This window comes from Megascapheus bottae, chromosome 6 (assembly GCF_031878675.1).
Source record: "Megascapheus bottae isolate mThoBot1 chromosome 6, mThoBot2.hap1, whole genome shotgun sequence".
Classification (NCBI taxonomy): domain Eukaryota; kingdom Metazoa; phylum Chordata; class Mammalia; order Rodentia; family Geomyidae; genus Megascapheus; species Megascapheus bottae.
The window spans coordinates 24,548,823-24,571,435 of record NC_143514.1 but is presented as its reverse complement, the minus strand read 5'-3'; the positions used below and the strand labels follow the sequence as shown (position 1 = coordinate 24,571,435).

At 39.3% G+C, this 22,613-nt stretch overlaps 1 protein-coding gene across 1 annotated transcript in view; it reads right to left on the bottom strand.

Moving 5' to 3' along the window:
- Window positions 1–22,178, bottom strand: part of Col24a1 (collagen type XXIV alpha 1 chain) — a 247,900-nt gene extending 225,722 nt beyond the window's left edge. Inside the window, exons 1-4 of the mRNA XM_090333967.1 lie at window positions 21,976–22,178; window positions 20,901–21,011; window positions 16,950–17,014; window positions 310–1,682 (exon numbers count right to left, since the gene is read on the bottom strand). Coding sequence (XP_090190093.1) covers window positions 310–1,682; window positions 16,950–17,014; window positions 20,901–21,011; window positions 21,976–22,178 — 1,752 coding nt within the window. The remainder of the gene's footprint in view (window positions 1–309; window positions 1,683–16,949; window positions 17,015–20,900; window positions 21,012–21,975) is intronic.
- Window positions 22,179–22,613: the final 435 nt, after the last annotated feature.

Genomic DNA, 22,613 nt, shown 5'->3' with positions numbered 1-22,613 from the left:
TTTTGATTTTTATTTGAAAAACTTGTCTATATTCCATAGTTAATCATTTGACTTCAACAGAACTGGAAAAACACATAGTTTGCCCAAAATTAAGCACCTGTTGTCATCCTGCAAATTAACAAAACAAAAAAGTACAGTACACATACTGGTGGATGTGTTAAAACAACTGTAAAGACTCACTGCACCCAGGATACACTTCTGTGACTGATCTAATGGAGTCAGTATTGTAGGGTCCAGAGAACTCTTTTTGAAACATATGGTTAGTTAGTGCATTTAGACACAGTGGGAAAAAAGAAAAGCAAAACTTACAGGAGGTCCAGGGTCCCCTTTTGGCCCTTTCAAATACTTCATTTCGAGCATTGTATTAAGATCTTCATAATAATAATCATCATAAAGCTCCGCATCATAGCTATTTCCATCCAGATGAGTGGGAGAATCGGGATAAAATTCACCTTCCTTCCTTCCACCAAGGTGATTATCCAGAGGTGACTCATCTCTGGCTCTATATAAACTAGTGTTTAGAATCCGTTCCATTTCTATGAGTTCATTGGTGTGTAGATTTGCTGTGATAGCTTTCTTGAGATTACTCACAGCATCTTGGTTTATACGCGGGAAACTAGATGATATTTCCTTAAACAATGACAGGCCAGCTACTTTATCATCCTGGTGGGTGGCATTGTCCAGCACATGTAAGAGATAGCTAAATCTTTCCTCGATATTCATTCTTGTCTCACTGAAGCCTTGGTGGGTCATGGATGGGCTTGGATGTGTCTGAGTCTGAGCTTCAGTGATGACTCCTTCAGTTTCAATCTCTTGGTTTGTATAATCCACAGCAGTGACATTTCCTGAATGGAGAGAAGTTAACTTAGAGCTTGCTACCTGGTACTCCTGTCCTTCCTGTCCTGTAGCAGAAGCATTATCTCTGAAACTTAGAATGTTTTGGCCTTCGCTGAATGGATTCTTGGGTATTTCTTTTCCAGCAAGTTCTTTGGGCAAGAGAGGGTAGCTGGCTGTCTTTGCTGGCATGACAGTTGTATGCAGAAGGCATGTTTCCGGTTGCACTTTGTCTGCTTGCTGGCATCGCTGTTTCACATGGCTGCAGTAGTCAGAAGATGCCGCCAAAAAAGGAATAATATCTAACTGACATATTATTCCTTCAAAATGGACAGAATTATTGTACATGCTTCCTAAGGTAAACACACTGTTCACATCAAAAGACTGAACTTCTGACTCAGTCTCTCTGCTAAAATATTCCTTTCCACACTCAATAAACATTGAGACCGTTCCATTCTTAACAGTAATGGCAAATGAATGCCATCGCTTATCATGAACACTGTAGTTGAAAAACACTGACTGCTTCCCTCCAATATATACCATTACTTTCTTAGGTAGTAATTGTATCCCTAATTGCAGCCTATTTTTATTCCGGATGCTGAAGAGAAATGCATTGTTCACTCTATGTGACTGTAGCCCAATGAATATTGTAAATGGCTGTCCTAAAGTGACAGGTAAAATGTTTATGAGAGGCGATTCAATGTAAGCATCATTTGTTAAACTGACACCTGCTTCTGTAAAATGGATACCCTGAGATAATGATGTAGATGGTGACAATACAGACGTCTCTGAAGATGAGGAGCTTACATCTTTGCCTCCAAGGCCTAGTTGGTGAAGAATGTCTATGCCTGGAAATTAAAAGGGGAAGGAGAGAAAGAAGCTTACTCTTTTGCATTCAGGTGTTCATAATAGTGTCAGAATATAAGCACTCTTCCTTATATTAACAGTTATCTCTATAATAAGCATGCCCCATCAACAACTTGTTTTTAGGTAATAAGGGGTAAAAGAAGGAAAGTTGCACTCCATAATGGAAATAAATTGCATATCCAGCAGTATCTCCTAACCTAAATTTTAATTAACATTTAATTAATTTTATTTTTCATTTAACAAAGTATAAGACTCCTCTTACAACAATGTATCATATGTTCAGATTCTAAGATGCCTATTAAATTTCTAACTTAAAATTTAAATTTCTAAGATAAACTTGAGGCTATACTTAACAAAAGTGAATTTATAACTTTTTTAATTTAGCTAATATGAACATGTAAGCTTTGAGAATTTTTAAATTTCATATAAGATGACTATTTCCTTAAGTGTATACTATTTTAAAACACCCAATGAAAGGAACTCTAGGATATGGAAACAAGAGCTTTATCTTGTGTGATTATTGTTCTTAATGTACTTATTAATCTCTTTTTTTGCCCTTATGGTTAATCTCCTATTGTTACTGTATCTGACTTTGTTACATGGTATATTGTATATACATTTATTTGTTTATTTGAAATAGGAAAGGGGAAAAGTGAAAACAAGATGATTGGGAGGGGTGGGGAAAGGAAAATGGGGGCAAAAACATGAGAAGGAATATCAATGTGTGAGAAATAATGTACCTACTACCTGGCAAATGTAACTGAAACCCCTCTATACATTATCCTGATAATTTAAAAAAAAAGCTAAAAAACCACCCTCGTGGGCAAGAGAATTTCAACTCATTTTGTAAGACATCATCATACTTTTTTTCTCTCTTTAATGATTTTTCTAATCCTCTGCAACAACATATGTGTATGTCAATATGAGTGTACTATGCTGGTAATGAACTCAGGGTCTACCTTTCTTTCTGGACAATTTTGCTCATAGAGTGATACTCTGCCACTTGAGTCATACCTTCTCCAGCCTGGCTTCTTGGCTGGTTAACTGAATATAGTGTCTTCTGGACTTTTCTGCCCAGGCTGGCTTCTAACCACTATTTCAGACTTGTACATCATGTGTAGCTAGCTAATATTACAGGCGTGAGGTGCCAGGGCCAATCCTCCACAACAAATTTTATTCAACACATTGATTTTTCCTATAGTTATTATGGAAAAGGATTGTTTTTACTATATAACAAGGCCTTTTAATCGGTATCTGATAGCATAATGGTTATCAGAGTCTATTAGTTGCTTTACAGAGGCAGAGAGGTAGGGCTGCAGGTTGGTGCCTTCATAAACATCCTAAGATTCCACAGAGGAACAACCGAGGTCCTTCCTGTCTGATGCCTGAGCTGTGTCTGGTGGGAGATTAAGGAACAAGATCATAGCCACATTTGTTGCTTATTGAATATAGCATATGAATTACTGAGTTGCTGATCCAGTTAGCTGTATGTATCCCCCCAATCTTCAATGGATAGTTAATACTTTGAAATATACCATAGAAGCCTGCAACTTTGGGTATTCTGGGCCAATGCCATTGCCTCTAAGAGTATGCAACTCTCAGTGTAAGAAGCAAGCTACAAAGAAACACTGCTTCCTTGAATAATATATTGCTTAAATTGAAAGAATGCACAACCAGAATCCATATGAAAAATTCCTATTCTGTGATGCCACGTAAGCTAGTCTCATATAAATGAAATCACATGTGCTATGAAAGGCTGTCCTTTGTCCCAGAGAAACCTGTCCTTTAAAAAACTCCATCTGCTACCTCAGATGATTGATTCTGTTAAAATAAGACATTATTAGGAAAAGTATTCCTTTTAAAACATCAGATTACATACTTGTATGTTTCAGTATTCTCTTACATTTATGTCTACATGTTTCCTCCAATTCATTTTTATTGGATTATTTTGGACAAATAACTCATTTTTTAAAAATAATCAAATGTCTTTGAGTATTTATTATGCAATAAATGCCCTGGTAGTGAACCATAATCTACTTGCTAAGTGTATGGAGTTCTTTTTCACACCTGATTGCATTCATGACTTATGTAGAATCACTGCCTGAGTCTGAGTAAGAGTAATCTCTTTGCCTTTCATTGATCCATATCTTAATTAGAGTATAATACTGAAATTTCATTATTTTCATAGCCTAGGACTATGTAAATAATTTGATGATTCCCTATAGAACTATAACTCTATAGAACACATTTGTAAGTCAAATTTATCATCTGGACTGTGTGTGTGTGTGTGTGTGTGTGTGTGTGTGTGTGTGTGTGTGTGTGTTCAGTTCTGGGGCTTGTAAGACTTGCTTGCAATCAAGCATAAATAAGATGGATAGTGAAGTTGTGGCTCAAGTGGTAGAGCACAAAAACTCATAGACAGTGCAAGTCTTACAAGCATTCCATCCTGGGCTGGCTTTGAAACATAAACCTCAGATCTCTGCCTTCTGAGTAGCATCATAAGGGTGAGATGGGCACATAGGGCACATAGGAATTTTTTTTTGCCTTCCTAATCTCTTTTGTATTAATTGATTTGTTCTACTTTTTGACAATATCTTGTGTCAAGTTTAGAAATGTATAATTCCCTAAAAAGTAACTTTTCTCTAAGATTTTAAGTGAATTACCCAGAAATCTTCATATTTTTGTTATAATCCTCTTTGTTCTACTTCTATGGTCCTTTATCTCATCTTTCTAATTTTTTGATATTTTGTGCTGGTCTTAAAACTATCTTTTTCTTTTTTGTAACAGACATGGGCTCTGTCCCTGAGTTTTTTGTTCAAAGTTAGCACTCTCTTACTTGAGCCACAATTCTATTTTAAGCACATTTTTTTTTTTGGTCTTGGGGGTTGAACTCACGGCCTGGATGCTGTCTTTAAAACTCTTTGTGTTCAAGGCTAGCTAGTGGACCTCTTGAGCCACAGCACCACTCTTGGTTTTTTCTGAGTAGTTTTTTGAAGTTAAGAGTCTCATGAACTTTCCTGCCCATTTTCCTGCCATGATTCTCAGATCTCAGCCTTTTGAGTAGTTAGGATGATAGGCATGAACCACCAGTACCCAGCTTACTTTTGGCATATTTGATAATTAGAGATAAGAGTATCACAGGACTGTTTTGCTTTGGCTGGCTTTGAATGATTGTCCTTAGATCTCAGCCTCCTGAGTAGCTAGGATGATAGATATGAACCAACACCTTCTCACCAAAAGCTATACTATTGAAATGACAAAAAAGACATAGTAGCTGATTTTCTAATGCAAAATTAGAAAAATGAGCTTAAAAACATAGATGTAGAAGAATGGAGTTTCATTCCTAAAATTGACATAAAAAGTAGTATTTTTATTGTGATTAATAGAAGGGTTACATTACATTCAGCAGATAGAAGGTACATAACTTCACAAACATTGATACCCTTTCTCATGACATGGTCCCCATTTCCCTCTCACCCTCCCCCTGCTTATCTTGATTTCCCCCCTTCCCTATCCAATTTCAAATAACCAAATTAAGCATATAAAATATATCAGATAACAAGGTGGAAAATTGTAACGATATGAGATGACCAAGGGATGGCAAAAGAGATGAGCAATAACATAGTACATTAAGGACAACAGTCACTCATTATATGGCTTTTGTTTCTATATCCTAGAGGTCCTTACATTTAGTGTCGTACTATTTGGCCTAAAGTCTCTAGATTTTGTTCTATTGTAAATCTCTGCTAGGAGAGCCCGAGGTTTCTATTGATTATGACAAATGAGGGAGACTATTGGGCCTGTGTTCCTTTGAGACTTGCTTACTTCACTTAATATGATTTTTTCTAAGTAAAAAGTAGTTTTTAAAATAAAGTAGAACAAATTAATTAACACAAAAGCTATTTGAGAGGCTAAAACCCATGTAGTTTGGCCTGGTGGCACATTGCAATAATCCTAGCTACTCAGAGGGCAGAGATCTGAGGATTTTGTTTCAAATGTAACCCAAATTGGAAAGGAAAGTCTATGAGAGAGACTCTTGGCTTCTATTAAATACCAGAAAGCCACTTTCTTTGCGAACTTTGGGCACAAAAACTCAGGAATAGCACCTGAGATCAAGCCCCAGGCCTGGGGTGCACATACACACACGCACCCACACCCACACGCACACGCACACACACACACACACATACACACACATGCATGCATGTATGCACGCACGCACACATACACACACACAGTATAGGTTTTGGATTTAATTTTTTCTATTATATTTTCCTGTTTTCCATATCATCCATTGGTGTCAAGGTTTATCTTCATAATCTTTTTCTATTTTTAACTTTCTCAAGTTGTTTAGTTGTTTGTTGTTTTCTTCTTTGACAATGAACTCATTTAAGCTAAAAAAATTCTTGAATACTAATTTAATATATCCTATGTGGAATTTTCATTTCTACTCTTCTCTAGAAATTATTTCTGTGTATTCCCTTTGATTTTTAAATGTTTTATATTTCTAGTAAGAAGTTCTCTTGAGTTTTCTGATTTAAAATCTAACTTAAGAGCACGTAATCAGATAATTGGATCTCATTTACATTGTACTTTGGAAACCTAAATAGCTTCATAACTGATCAACTTCAGTGCTTGATAAGTACTTGAATAGGTATTTCAGGGGAAAGAATGCAAGACATGGGACAGGAGTTTGGCTTAGTGGTAGAGTGCTTGCCTACCATGCATGAAGACCTGGGTTCAATTCTTTGGTACCACATACACAGAAAAAAAGCCAAAGTGATGCTGAGGCTCAAGTGGTAGAGCTCTTGCCTTGAGAAAGTCCAAGGACAGTGCTCAGGCCCTGAGCTCAAGCCCAGGACTGGCAAAAAAAAAGAATGCAATACATGCTGGTTACTCATACTTCATTGTATCAATATCTTTATTTTTGTGCATTTATTCTGTCATTGGCTGAGAGATTAAAAAACTCGTTAGGCTTAGTAGAGCATCTACTTACTCTTTTATTTATGTGGTCTTTATGAATAATGATGCAATATTTTTTTTTTGCCAGTCCTGGGCTTGAGCTCAGGGCCTGAGCACTGTCCTTGGACTTTCTCAAGGCTAAAGCTCTACCACTTGAGCCTCAGCACCACTTCCGGCTTTTTTCTATGTATGTGGTACCAAGGAATCGAACCTGGGTCTTCATGCATGCTAGGCAAACACTTTAACCACTAGGCCAAACTTCCAGCCCAAGGATGCAATATTTTTAAAATACAGGTTATCATAAAATTCATATACTTTTGGGGGATAGTGTACTTTTTCCAGTGATAAAAGACCTTTGTGTCTAACTTACTTTATTTTGGGGGTTCTGGTACTTGCAGATAACATCCTAAATTCCTTTCCTCCAATATTATTTTTCTTTCAACTTCTTGGACACATTTTTGCACATGAATTTTTTTTCTTTACCCATTTTGAAACATTTTAGTAAAGCAGAATATATTGGAATTGCTTAATCAAATATAGAATTTTTTCCTTTGGATTTATAAGTAAATCTACATACAATTGTTAACATGTTTTGATTTAACTATTCAGTTTGTATTATGTCTAGCACTTTTGTTAAGTTTTTCATTTTGACAAAACTGTGGTTTTTCACAGAGTTCCCTATGACCCAGCAATTCCACTACTAGGCATCTACCCAATTGTCCAGAAACAAGGACATACTAAATCCACTAGCACAATGATGTTCACTGCAGCACTATTTACCATAGCGAAGATATGGAACCAACCCAGATGCCCCCAGTTGATGAGTGGATCAACAAGATGTGGTATTTATACACAATGGAATTCTATGCTGCTGTCAGAAAGAACAACATCGCCCCATTTGTAAGGAAATGGAAAGACTTATAAGAAAATCATATTAAGACAGATGCTGGCGTGGTCGTAGAGAAAAAGGAACCCTATTGCACTGCTGGTGGGATTGTAAACTAGTTCAGCCACTCTGGAAAGCAGTGTGGAGGTTTCTTAAAGAACTGAAAATAGACTTTCCCTATGATCCCGCCATACCACTTCTGGGCATCTACCCTGAACATCATAATCCAAGATATGATAATGACACCTGCTCAGCTATGTTTATCTCTCCACTATTCACAATATACAGGTGATGGAAACAATCCAGATGCTCTACTGCAGATGAATGGATACAAAAAATAACAATGGAATTCTACATAGCCAGCAGACAAGATAAAATAATGGCATTTGCAGGGAAGTGGATGAATCTAGAGCAAATCATGTTGAGTGAGACAAGACCAAAGGAACAAAAGGCGCATGGTATTCTTAATATGTGGCTATTCGATCCAAACAGTACAAGAGCGAGGACTCAATATTTGCATACCCATCTCAAGACTACCATCTCAAAAATAACCAGCAAAAGGCCATGCTGGAGGTCTGGCTCAAGTGGTAGCACTAGACTTACAAGCAAACCAAGCAACTATGCGATCTTGAATTCAAATCCTGATACCGAAAAGAAGTAAAGAGCAAGAAGAATAGAAGGAGGATCCCAGTGCTGGTGGCTCACAATCATAACCCTGGTTACTCAGGAGGCTGAGATCTGAGGATCTAGGTTCAAAGCCAGCCCAGGCAGGAAAAGTCCATGAGACACTTACTTCCAATTAACCACCAGAAAACTACAAGGGGTGCTGTAGCTCAAGTGGTAGAGTGATAGCCTTGAGCCAAAGAGCTCAGGGACAGCACCCAGTCCCAGAGTTCCAGCCCCATGACTCACAAAGAGAGAAAGAGAGAGAGAGAAGAAAAAAGAGGAGGAGAAGGAGAAGGAAGAGGGAGAGATGAAGGGAAGGATAGGAAGAGGAGAAGGAAGAAGAGAAGGAGGAAGAGAAGAAGGAAGAGAAGGAATGGTGATGTGGTGATGGTGGTATTTACTATATTCTATATGCCAAGCATTGCTCTAGAACTTTACTGTATTGTTATGAAATTCTCACAGAAACCCTGTGAATTTTCCCCTGTCTGACCATTATGAAAGTAAGTCACCATTATAAACTATTTGCCCAAGGTCACCCAATTGGGATGTTGAAAAGCATGATCCGAACCCATCTTTCAACCCGGTGGATTTAGGAATGCATATATTCCCTAAAAGCAGAGCTGACTCCTTCCTCTATTCCTTCTCAAATGTATAATAAACTGTGGTGTCACCAAGACAACGCTTGGCTCATTTTGACTATAAACACTAGGCCTAATGACTTCATTCAAACCATAACTTCAACAACCACATATTCTGACTCATACATTTCCTTCCAGGGTTTGCATATCCAGTTTCCTATTGAATTTATCCAGTAAAGGTTAGGTGTCCTAAAGCCACTTCGAACTCAGAATATTTTCTTCAAACCTTGCTTTTCTTACTTTAGTGCTTCAGTGAAGAGCACCACAATCACACAAGTAGCCAGACTAATCTTTTGTAGGATAACTCACATCGCAACCCTCCCCCGAGCTTCCAGAGGCTTCCATGTCTATGACTCCTCTCTTCAGTTCCTTCCTCTTTCTCATTTTGTCTCCTATCATTTCATCTCAATTTACTTTTCTCTTTTTATTCTTATTTATATTTATTTTTATTCGTTGTCAGCCTGGGGGCTTGAACTCAAAGCCTGAGTGCTCTCCCTGAACTTTTTCATTCATGGCTAGTGCTCTAGTACCTTGAGCCACAATGCCACTACCAGATTTTATTCTCCTTTCGAAATATAATACAAAATACAACAAACTTTATTGAGATTTGAACCCAAGGCCTTGAGCATGCCAGGCAAACACTCAGCTATTTCAATCATGACCTATACTTTGTGCTTGTATTTTGTCTGATACAAGATCTTGCTAACTTTGCCTGAGCTGTTCTTGAACTCAGCATTCTTTTGGTTTGACTTCCTAGGAAACAGAGATGATAAGCACAAGCTCAGCTTCCTTGGAATACTTTTTTAAAAAAAAATATTAGCTTTTAGTGGATATGCAATGGTAAGAGGATTTCAATATTACATCTCCACACATGTTTATACCATAGTCTACTTTCACACCCTTCCTTGTACTTCTTTAATCAGTGTCTTTTATTATAACATACAACTATGAATAGAACACATTTGAGTTCTATGAATCTTCAGAATGTTATAAAACAAAGGGTAGTCTTGAGAACTATTCTCTTACTTTAAATTAACACTAACTCATTTTTCCCTTCTGTGATATACCTGCTCACTCATGATCATTCTCTGCTTATTTTTTCTTTATAAATCTTTTATTTATTTATTTTGCCAGTCCCGGGGCTTAAACTCAGGGCCTGGACACTGCCCTTGGGCTTTCTCAAAGCTAGCACTCTACCACTTGAGTCACAGCACCACTTCCAGTTTGTTGTTTTTTTTTTTCTGCAAATGTGGGTACCAAGCAATCAAACCTAGGGCTTTGTGCATGCTGGAGCAAGCAATCTACCAATAGGCCCGGCTCCTGTATCCTCTGCTTATTTTTTTTAATATCAAACCAAGCCAGTTTTGTTGTTATAAAAAACTGTATTAATTTTGTTGTTGTTGTTGTTCCTCAGGCTTGAACTCAAGGCCTGGACATCATCCCTGAACTTGTTGTGCTCAAGGAAAGCACTCTCCCACTTGAGCTACAGCTCCATTTTGGCAGTTAAAGATGAGTCTTTTTATGGGCCTTCTTGATTAGGCTGGCTTCAAGCTGTGATTCTCAGATCTCAGCCTCCTTAGTAACTAGGATTACAGGTGTAATCCACTGGTACCTGATATATATCAAATGTTTTAATGTAGTTTTTTCAGAGACCTAATAAAAGTACCCCTTCATGCCAATATTTATTCATCCTACAAGACTTAGTTGAAGTGCTTCTTTCTTTTAATTTTTTTTTTTTTGCCAGTCTTGGGCTTTAGCTCAGGGCCTGAGTCCTGTCCTTGGACTTTCTCAAGGCTAGAGCTCTACCACTTGAGCCTCAGCACCACTTCCAGCTTTTTTTCTATGCATGTGCTACCAAGGAATCGAACCTGGGTCTTCGTGCATGCTAGGCAAGTACTCTACCACTAGGTCAAACTCCCGGCCCCCTTTCTTTTAATTTTTTAAAAATATTTTTAAATAGTGGGACTTCTTATTCCCTGACTGACCTCAAACTCCTGGCTTTAAGTGATTCTTTTGCCTTGCCACCAAAATAGCTACAAAGGTGTATGACACATACCTACTAAATGCTACTCCTTTTCTTTAAGTGGTCAGTGTAATTGTTTTGTTTGTTTTGTTATATGCTTTTATTATGTTATTGCTATTACTATGCTAAAATGAAGTGGATTCTTTTCTTTATCCTTCCAGCACTGAATGCTGGACCTGAGATCTGTCCCTGAGCTTCATTTATCAAGTCTAGCACTCTGGCACTTGAGTCACAATGCTACCTCTGGTTTTCTGATGGTTAACTGGAGATAAGAGTTCCTTGAACTCTCCTGTTCTTGCTAGCTTCCAACAGTGATCCTCAAATCTCAGCCTACTGAGTAGCTAGAATTATAGGCATGAGCCACTAGCACCCAGCTTAAAACCTGGGTTTTTTTCCTGGCCTAATAATAAACTTAGTTTTTTTTCTTGCAAAGGCTCACATTCAGATATACACAAAAATTCAAAGTTACTTGCCCTTCATTTTAAACTTGTAGAATATCACTATTATTACTAATAGTTAAAACAGGCCAGAACATGTTGCTCAGACCTATAATCCTATCAGCTTAAAAGGAGGAAATCAACAGGATTGTAGTTTGAAGCCAATTCAGTTAAAAAGTTAGAAAGAATTCTGTATCAACCAATAAAGCTGGACATGATAGCATAGGCCTTTTAATACAGCTGTGCAGGAAGAATAAATATGAGGATCCAGGCTAGTTCTGGGAAAAATAACTAGAGCATAACATTGGAAATGACATGGTTCGATGGGTAAAGTAATTACTGAGTGATGTGAGTTCAAACCCTAGTACCATCAGAAAAGGAAAAATGCTGCAATCAAAGCAAGATGGGGAAGGAAAATGAGAATGACATATAATAAACTTGATAGGGAGGATAAAGGAGAAAAATGAAAACAAGCTTCTTCAGAAGAGACAAAATGATGAATTACATTAAGATTTTGACATTATCTACAAGACTAGATAATTGACTTTATGTAGAACTATAGTCTGTTATAAAGAATAGACATGGGTCAGTCAAGAGGTAGCTAGCTATTTGGGAGGCAGAGATATAAGGATTCAGTCTAGCCTGGGCACAAAAATTCATGTGACTAAATCTCAACCAGTAGTTGAGATGGTAGCTATCACTGATTATCTCACCTATGAAGCTCAGAACATCCTAGGCATAAAGCAAGACTCTGTTTCAAAAATACTAAAAAAAAAAGAGACTGGAGTTATGATTCAAGTGGTAGAGTTTCTATCTGATGAGCACAATGCCCTAAGTTCAGTCCCTAAGACCACCACCACCACCAAAAACAACAACAAAAACAACTATAGGAGAGTCAGTAGCTACAGAGAATAAAGCCATCACAATTTTGGACAACAGGTTAATATTATCTAAGGACTATTGCTTTCATTTCTTAGTAATTGGTAACTTAAAGGATTTAAAAGTACTATAATTTTGAGCAAAACAAACAATGTTAACTCTTACTACTAAAGAACTAAACTAATAGAAAACACTTAAGTTTTAATATTTCATACTTTTATATACCTTGGTAAGCAATGTCTCCAAAGCTATATTATTTTTGGTCGTAGAAAGGAAAAAAATATTTTTAGCATATTGTTGTCTTCAAAATTGATTTCCCTAAATTCATTTTCTAGGCATTTGGTCTGATTAATGGAGCTTCCTCATTTCCTGGTTTCACTTCTCTGAGTTAAAAGAACTGGTTTAAATCAATTGTTTTGTTTCCTTTTAAACTTTCACTATCACAGTGCTCTGGGAAAAATGATCTGGAATATTTTCTGTTCTTGGTAGTAAAGTGTATTTTACACTTATTATAGAATAAGCACTGTACCAAATATTTTACATATGATATCTCATTTTATCTACCCCAAAACCATGGACAAGGAGTATTATTATTATTATTATTGTCTCTGTGGGGGGTCATGAGGCTGGAACTCAGCCTGGGCACTGTCCCTGAGCTCTTCAGCTCAAGGTTACTGCCCTACCCCTGGACCTGGATGTTGTCCTTGAGCTCTTCAGCTCAAAGCTACCTCCAAAGCCCGACTTCCCATTTTCTAGAGGTTAATTGGAGATAAGACTTTCAGGTACTTTTGTGCAGGCTGGCTTTGAACCTTGATCCTCAGATCTCAGACTCCTGAGTAGCTAGGATTACAGGCGTGAGCCACACACCGGGCAGGAGTATTATTATTTTCTTTGCTTTAGAGTTGTTAAGAATTGGCCTAAATCCACATAGCTTCTAAGTAGACATAAGACCAGGCTTCTGGCTTCAGAACATATGTACTTAAGCACCATTTGCCAAAATTCATACGGTAAAGATTTTTTAAATAACACACATAATAAATTTATTCTACATAAACAGATAAATAGACCTTATTTATAATGTGAGAAATAAAGCTTTAAGCTCTGTGTAAAAATGTGACTAAGTGGCTGATACAGAATTTGGAAGACAATACTTGGAATTACTGCCTTTCAGCTAGCAATAAACATGTTTTGAATGAATTTGCACAGGAAACATTCTTCTTTGAAATGATTATACAACACATAGATTTTGGCATGTATGTTTTTTACAAGTCCAAGAATATTATCATGGAGAAAATGATGAATCTTTTGTGGTATCATTCATTGTAAAGCAGGTGGCAAGCTGGATCAATATCTCATTGAGTAATATTCTCAAACAGGACAATTAAGGGCACATACTTGTGGAAGGATGGCTTAAAACTACAAGTAAATGTATAGAAGAGACAGTAGGAGACAAAAGATATCCACACATTTTTGAAAACTGAAATGCACATGAATTAGCAGAGCTGAAAACAACTGAACACTAAGGACACTAAGGTTTTACAGAGACAAGTGAGTCAGCTCATGGGAAAAAAATCCTTTTAAAGGCTCAGGAAAGAAAGGGACAAAGTCACTGAATTCACAAGTGAGATGCAGGGCTTCTATTTGGGGAATGTAAACAATTTGAAGGGAGAATTAAAAATCTGTAGTAGAGGATTTTCAACCATATTAAGAGTCTATACAAGCCAATTATATAGAAACAACTGACCAATCATGTGGAAGATGAAGCACCATATAGAAAATAAGAGATTCAGCTAAAATCTACATATTAAATTGGAATAAAACCTCCATTACCCCAGAACCTGTTTATATCACATAATTCCAGTAATAGTGATGGCCAGTAATTTGTTCTAGAAACAAGGTATTAGAAGATTCTTCTGTAGAGAACTCTATAGTCCCGTACATTGTGGTTCCACAACCTGATAGGGAGCCAAGTTTCTACCCCCATTCCCCTCTCTGTGATACAGCACAGTTATGAATCCTACACATGTAGTTTTCAAGCATATATTTACTCTCTTACTTTTGAGTGACAAAGAATATCTGCAACATGAAGATCAGATCAAAGTGAATAAGATTTAGAAGACACAAATAAGCCGGGTGTGGCGGCTCATGCCTGTAATCTCAACTAACCAGGAGGCTGAGATCTGAGGATCTCAATTCAAAGCCAGCCTGGGCACTAGAGACTCTGAGACTCTTATCTCCAATTAATCACTAGGAAACCTGAAGTGGCAAAGTGGCACTGTGGCTCAAGGAGTAGGGAGGTAGCCTTGAGCTAAAGAGCTCAGGGATAGTGCCCAGGCCCAGAGCTCAAGCCCCACAATGCCCCTCCCCCCACACAAAAGACACAAAGACAGGGTAAGAAGCAGAAGAATAAAAAAAATCAGAATTATTATTCTTGTCTTTTGAGAAGTATGAACAGGTATTTTATCAAAGAAATAAGTACAGCATGCTATTTTTAGAAAGAAAAAGAAACTAAATGAGAAGGCTGTTAAAACCTTTAAATAGATCCAAAACTTTTTTTAAATGCAAATACTTAGAATAGTAATTAATGAAAACCTCATGTGAAAACCAAAAGAGAAAATAAAATCATAGAACAAAAAAGAAGGAGGGCTCAATTTTGAGGATCCAAAACCTAACAGAAATTCATGAAGACAAAATAAATATATCAAAAAGAAAAAAATACGACTGGGAATGTGGATCAGAGGTAGAGTGCTTGTCTCGCATGCATGAAGCCCTGGGTTCAATTCCTTGGTGCCACATAAAGAGAAAAGGCTTGAAGTAGCACTGTGGCTCAAGTGGTAGACTGCTACCCTTGAGCAAAAGAAGCTCAGGGACAGTGCTCATGCCCTGATTTCAAGCCCCAGGACTCACAAAAAGAAGGGAAGGGAAGGAGAGAAGAGGGAAGTGGAGGGGAGGGGAGGGAAGGGAAGAAAGAAAAATTCTCAAAAAATTGAAGATAATTTTCCACACCGAAAATGTCTTTCAATATAATAAATTAGAAAAGTTTTGCCAAGATACATTATTAGAAATTTCAAAGCATCAACAATAGTCTTCAAGAAAGGAATAAAAAGGTAGTAGATAAATTATCAAAATTTATAGTATCAGATTGGTTAACAATAGCTCTGAAACCTATAAGACCAAAGATGAATATAGCCTTTAAGGTTTTGAAGAGAAAAGATTTACTGATTAAAATGCTCACTTAAACTACTCTTAAGTAAAAAGATAACATAACCATAATCTCAGAAATGCAATAGTGTTAAGATACCAGCTAAGTGGCATATATTCTGGGGATGCAACTGGATGACATTCCACACAAGTAAGGAAATAGACCATGAACAAGGAGTCAACCTAACAAGATCTAACTGGTGAGAGAAATCAACGTTGTAGGAAGTATGCAAAGAAGCAGAGGAAATTTAACTCCTAGGAGTACATTTAAAAAAAATAAATGTTGGAATACTATGATGACATTTTGGGGGGTGTGTGCGTGTATGTGTGCGCGCGCGTGCGTGCGTGCGTGCGTGTGTGCATGTGTATGTGTGTGTGTTTGTCTCTCTCTCTGTCATGAGGATTGAATTTGGGGTTTGCTATGATGACTTTTGAAGAAAATACTTTTCAAAGGTTTAGAATTCTTCATAGTATGACTATTGAACTAAAAGTTAAATTGACATATAGTAGGGGAACACAATAGAATGTCAATAGAAATTTTAAATGTATCATTAAGGAATCCAAAGGTTAAAACCAAAAGATGTAATTGGGTAGAAGCTTTCAGGATTAGATAAAATCAAGATTCTGAGTCTTGTATATTTTGTTAATCTTTGACAAAGCCACTCTTTTCACTTTGAGCCCAGGGACATAATGATATTTATACCTCAGGCACTGGTAGTTAGGATATTACTTGGACAACAGATAAAGTGTCGTTTAATAAATGAATAAAGTAGAGTACACACACTTGTGAAACCCTATCATCATATTACCAGAGCAACAAGCCAATAAGCAAAAAACAAAGTAATATTTTCTAGAACTCTTCATTTGAAGTAAATAAATCCCAAGCCCAGTAGCCCACTAATATGTAGATTTTGTTTCCTAATGATGCAGACCTAGAGGGAACAAGTATTATGTGTCTGTGTTGTTTCAAGAAGTGCAAAGGTAATTGAGTCACAGTTTGCCACCCCCAACAACTCCCACTTAAAATGAAGTCACAAGCAAAGCCTTTTTATTGTACAAAACTTCCCTTTTATACAATTTGCTAAAAAAAAAATGTAAGCAATTTCACAGATGGAAAATCTGAACAACTTCTTAAAGGTCATATTTTTCCTCAAAGTTGATTTTTTTTTTTTGGTGGGTCATGGGTCTTGAACTCGGCCTGGGCCCTGTCCCTGAGCTCTTCAGCTTAAGGCTACTGCCCTACCCTTGAGCCAAGACCCACTTCCAATTTTCTAGAGGCTAATTGGAGATGAGTCTCAGGTCCTTTTGTGCCTGGGCTGGCTTAGAACCTTGATCCTTAGATCTCAGCCTCTTGAGTAGTTAGGACTACAGGCATGAGGAACTGTGCGGTTCCAAAGTTGATTTCTTCATCCTTCCATTCTCATTACACTATGCAGGATGTTTTTAAATTATTGTTTAATGGTGGCTTTATGGTTATGATGATCTGAAAGTCATTTCTTGTGCTGTCAGCAAACAAACATTTTACAAACAAGTAAGTCAGAAGGTAATCTTCTTACCTTTTTCTTGTGCATGAACAGCAATCCAAACCACACATAGTACAATAAAATGTAGAAATAGTTTCCTAAGGAAAGAGAAGAAAAGGATGTTTGAACATATATGCCATATGACACCGTGAAGTAAAGTCTAAAGCAAGATAAAGAACTATTATTTTAGTTAGAATGGTTAAAAGCAAGGGTTCCAAGAGCCAGTTTTGCCATTTACTGTGTGACACGAACACATTTTTTACCTTTCTATTGCTTCACATTCTTCATATGCTAAACCTACTTCATAAAGTTTTGTTTGGTTTATTTTTAGAAGATTAACTGCACTAGCACTTGAGAGACTAAGAAAGGAAGAATACAAGCTCAAGGCCAACCTAGGCTACAAAGCAAGACATTATCACAAAAAGAAAAATAGTTTAAGAAAGATTAACTGAAAAAGTACATAAAATAGCACTTGATACATAAAGAATTCAATAAAGAAGAGAACTAGTATGGATGATATGATTATTATTGTTATATATTCTGTCAAGTTACTATACAGGAGATTTCATGTTAAGTAATTGAAATTATACTCAATATGAATTAGTTACTTAACTGTAGTGATTATTAGATGATGAAATCAGGCATTTCTATGAATGGTCTTGATTTTATTTTGTTTTGAAAATAGCAAATAGCTTGTGGGTGTCAACAATGAACATTTTGATTATTCATTGCAAACAGAAGGCTCAATCACTATAAATAAAAGCTTTTATTCAAGGTGAGTGTCAGTGGATCCTATCTATAATCCAAGATATGAAGAGGTCTGAGATCCAGATGTAGCCCTGACTTAAAATTCCTGCACTGATCCACATATGCGCATGCATGCTCACATGCACACATGCATGTGTGCACACACGTTCACATTTACTAGCTAATCAACAGTGTTTTGTAACTTTTGACATTCCTGGGGCCTGAACTCAGGAGAGTCTGGGTACTGTCCCTGGGCCTCTTTGTGCTCAAGGCTAGCACTCTTGAGCCACAGCACACACTTCTGGCTTTTTCTTAGTAGTTTATTAGCCATAGGAGTCCAATGGATTTTCCTGCCCAGGCCGGCTTCAAATTGTGATCCTCCGATCTCAGTCTCCAGAGGAACTAGGAGCCACTGGCACCCAGCTATAATGTTTTAGCAAAATCAACTTTTGTTCAATTTTATTAAATGTTTTTCATACTTGGCTATGTCTACCTCCCAAATGAAACTCACAGAGATAATTTTGGAGAAAGTGGTGACAGCTTGCTGATGCTTCCTTAACTAACATTTGCTAATTTTAACCACTGATTCTATTTTTTATTGTAACCCAAAGACTCTACACATATATTTCCATAAAAATGCAATGATTTAAGGAGTGATTTCAGAGCCTCAGTGGAAATTATGCATTCTTTTTATTAAGCTCATGAACAAGTAGTAGCAATGGAATATTGTCTATGTATTGCTGATAAGAATTACCTTTTTCAACTAATATTTGGAATTGCTACTGAGAAAACTATTCTCAATAAACTGAAGCACAAATTTAACTTGTATTTAAATAGTCTTGATTATGGTTCCTCTTTTCCATAGAATATTTAATAACTACTACTGACTTTACAAATGAATCAATTGAATTGCTACAAAAATTTCAGCTGATATGGGGAAGAAGTTGAATCATACATATTAATGAAAATCACCAAACAATTCCATACATGGCGTCATGTATTTAAATTAATGGTTCCCAAATGTTACTTTGTAAATAACTACTTATACAATTGGCAAAGGTTACAGGCTTATGCCTGTAATTCTAGCTACTTAGACTGTGGAAAACTGAGGGTCAAGGTTCAAAGCCAGCATGGGTATGAACGTCTGAGATTCTTGTCTCCAATTAACTCCCCCAGAAAGCCAGAAGTAGAACTGTGGCCAGTGTTAGAGTGCTAGTGTTAAGAAAAAAAAATAGGATGAGACTAAGTGAAAGGGTATGGAAACAAGAGCTTTATCTTGTGTGATTGTTGTTCTTAATGTACTGTATTATTTCTCTTCTCTTTTTTTACCCTTGTGATTAATCTCATATTGTTACAGTATCTGACTTTGTTACCTGGTATATTGTATGTATGTTTATTTGTTCATTTGAAATAGGAAAGGGAAGGAGGAAAATAAGATGACTGGGAGGGATTTAGGGGAGGTAAATGGGGACAAAAGCATGGGCAGGGGTATCGATGCTGAGAAGTAATGCACCTACTACCTAGTGAATGCAACTGTAACCCATTTATACATTAACCTGACAATAAAAATAAATAAATAAACAGCAACCCCCCCCAAAAAAAACAAAACACACCACCACTCAGGAACAGCACCCAGGTTCTGAGTTCAAGCCCCAGAACCAACACACACACAAATGGAAATGAGTATTATCCAGGATGTATGACCTTTAACTAAATAGTTCTAATTATAGATTGCATATGTGGATCAAGCAGAGAAAAACAGAACAGTGTTTATATTTATATTCTAGTTAGAATACATAAAGCACTGTTTTGACTTGTAAAATATTGAGATTAGAGAACTTTTTTATGAGTTGTTGTTACTCTCTTCAGCCAATAGAATGTGTGAGATAACCACACACGTGATATATGAACACAATGCAGTCAATATCCAACACATTAGATTTTTTATATATCAGAAGTTTCTCAGCTGTGACACTTTACAGATTCCGTTCTTTACTAACAACTAAGATCCAGCAATGGTAAATTGTCTGTTCTCCCAACACAACTGGGGCAAAAGTGCTCTCCATAGTAAATGGGATAAAGTTGGATGGATGCTTCAGGAAGTAAAACGTTGTCACTATTTGATGAGTATCTCAAGATAAGCCATGGTCTGAATGCGTCTGAGGTTGTGCCTGTTTCTCTCTATAGGTCAAGCAAGCTGCAGCTACCTTTCCTTTACCATGTGTGTTCGAACCAACGTCACCTGGGAAGATCTTATATTTGCAATTGTTTTGGTTGCTGCTATTAATAGAAACCTTTGAACTACCACAATAATCTACTTGGGAATTTCAAATGACATGTTAAATCAGTATTTCTAACTTTTGAGATTTTCTTTTATTAATGCCATAAAGTCACATTAGGAAACCCATCTAAATGCAACCCTGTGAAAGAAAATGTCTGTAAAGATCTATTTTCAGACTATCAATGTTTTGGGGGGGTAAATAATCACAACTATGATTTAAAAAAGCTGTCCCTGCTCTTCCACAATGTCACCGCAAAAAAAAAAAACAAAAAAAAAAGATGGTGAAAAGGGAAACCTCCCAGAGTTTCCTCCGGAGCTTGGCACCATCATTAGCTAATCAGCAGCTTCTCCCAAATCTCTTTACTAAGGTTGGTGACATTTGTTTGAAAACGAAAGGACTGCAAGATGTTTATGTGAATTGTGTCTTTTTCAAGAAATAATGTATATGCCGAAGAACACACTACCTTTCCTCTCCTCTGCATGTGTGTGGTTGGAGCCGAATTCCTGCAATCTGAAGTGGTTATGAATGACTTAATTCTCTGCAGCCTGTCCCCACTGGCTCCTGCCAGGGAACAAGCTGGGTAGCATGAGACATCCAAGTGCTGGCAGGTCCCCAGTGGGGAGCCCCCTGAGGAATTCGGGGCAGCACCTTCCCCAGGAGCCTGTCCAATGCAACACTCTCCCAAGAGTTTTGTTACTATCATTGTTGTTATTGATCTTCCCCACCCACTGGATGTAATTTTTCCTTAGACGTCCCTCCGGAATAATCCTTCCTATTAAGTTTCTCTGCTTCCCTACCCCCAATCATCTGGACCCAATTTACAAACCCCAAACTACCCAAGAATGTATGCAGGGCCTTTGCTGGGAACGTCTGGAAGAGAAGTGTAAACCAGACAAGACAGAGGCCAGGAGCAGAAGATCTACAGGGATGAAACCACGAGGTCAGTCACAGCTACCAAAGGGAATTGGTCAGCGATGAGAGTGACTGCCTGAAGCAGTGACCAGGGGACAGCCACTGCGGCAGTGGGCCCGCAGCAAGGCCAGCTCCTGGGGACCAGAGGCTGAGGCTGCAGAGGAAAGAGAATGGTATCAGCACTCCTCCCGGTGGCTCTGAGCTTTCAGGAACTAGAGACAACGTGCACACGCCCATCTTGCTGTCCTGGACATCCCCATGTAGGACTTTATCAGAAGGAGGAAGGGGAGGTAGAGGAGGAAGATGAGGAGACCGGTTAGGAGGAGGAAGAGGAGAATGAGGGGGAAAGGGGGAGAGGGAGGAGGGAGTCTGGGGGAGGATGGGGAGGAGAGGGAGGAAGAGGGGGAGGAGGAAAGGGAGGAGGAGGAAGGGGAGAGGAGGAGTGGGGAGATGAAGGAAGAGGGGGAGGAGGAAGGAGAGGAGGAAAGGGAAGAGGAGGAAGGGGGAGGAAGAGGGGAATGAGGGGGAAGAGGGAGAGATGTGGGAGGAAAAGGAGGAAGGGGAGGAGGGGGAGAAGAGGGAGGAAGAGGAGGGGAGGAAAGGGAGGAGGAGGGGGAGGAGGAGGAAGATAAGGAGGAGAAGGAAGAGGAGGGAGAGGTGGGAGAGGAGGAGGAAGAGGAGGAAGGGGAGGAGGAGGAAGGGGAGGAAGAAGAGGAGGACGAGGGGGAGGAAAGGGAGGAGGAAGGGGAGAGGAGGAGGAAGAAGGGGGGAGGAGGAAGAAGAGAAGGAAGAGGAGGAAGAAGGGGAGGAGGAGGAAGAGGGGGAGGAGAGCAAGAAGAGGAGGAGGAGGAGGAGGAGGCGGGGGGAGGGGAGAGGGAGGAAAGGGAGGAGGGGGAAGGGGAGAGGGGGGAAAGGGAGAGGAGGAGGAAGAGGAGGAGGCAGAAGAGGAAGAAGAGGCGGAAAAGGAAGAGGAAGGGGAGGAGGGGGAGGGGAGGAGAGAAATTCTCTTGCCTAAGAACCCGGTGCAAAGTATGGGGGAAAGTGATCAGCAGAGCTTCTGGCGCGGAGGCTCCCAGGCCCTCAGCAGCAGGTTGTAAACAGCGGGGTCCAAAAGTTACCGGAGCGAACTTTGCTGACCCTTTCCGGGGCCGGGTGCGCGGGAACCCGCCTCGCTGTCCAGGGCGGCGGGGAGCGAGCCCGGCCCCGGCCGGCCGGCGGCACGCGGCGGCCAAGCACGTGTGCACACAAACACCGCCGCAGGGCGGTCATTCCGCTCGGCCCGCCCTCCGCCCACCTTCTCCCCCCCTTCCCCGGGAGACATCACCGCAGCTGCGCACTCCCCTTCTTGGCCCCCAGGGCCAGAAGCAAGCCCGGGTAACCCCTTGACCTCTTCCTAAAGTGTGTGCTTAGAGGGGCGGGCGCCCAGGACAGACAGCCCGCGCCCCGCATCCCAGCTCGTTCTGGAGTAAATGGGTGGAGGCAGACCCAGTGCCAAAGGGCCGAGTGAGGGGCCCACCGGGCCCGCCCACCCCGCTGCGCGCGCCCGCCCTCGCCGCGGACCGCTACGTTGATCAGCTAGTGGTGACAAGTCACAGGTCCAGAGGGGCGGCACGGGTGGGGGACTCCCCCCAAGAGGCGATCGCCTGTGAGCCCCCGCGCACAGCCCCTCCCCGGTGCACCCCCGCCACCCGCCCACTGGCTCCCCACGCGCCCGCGCCCCACGGCGCGGATACCACGGGCGCCCCAGCCACACCGC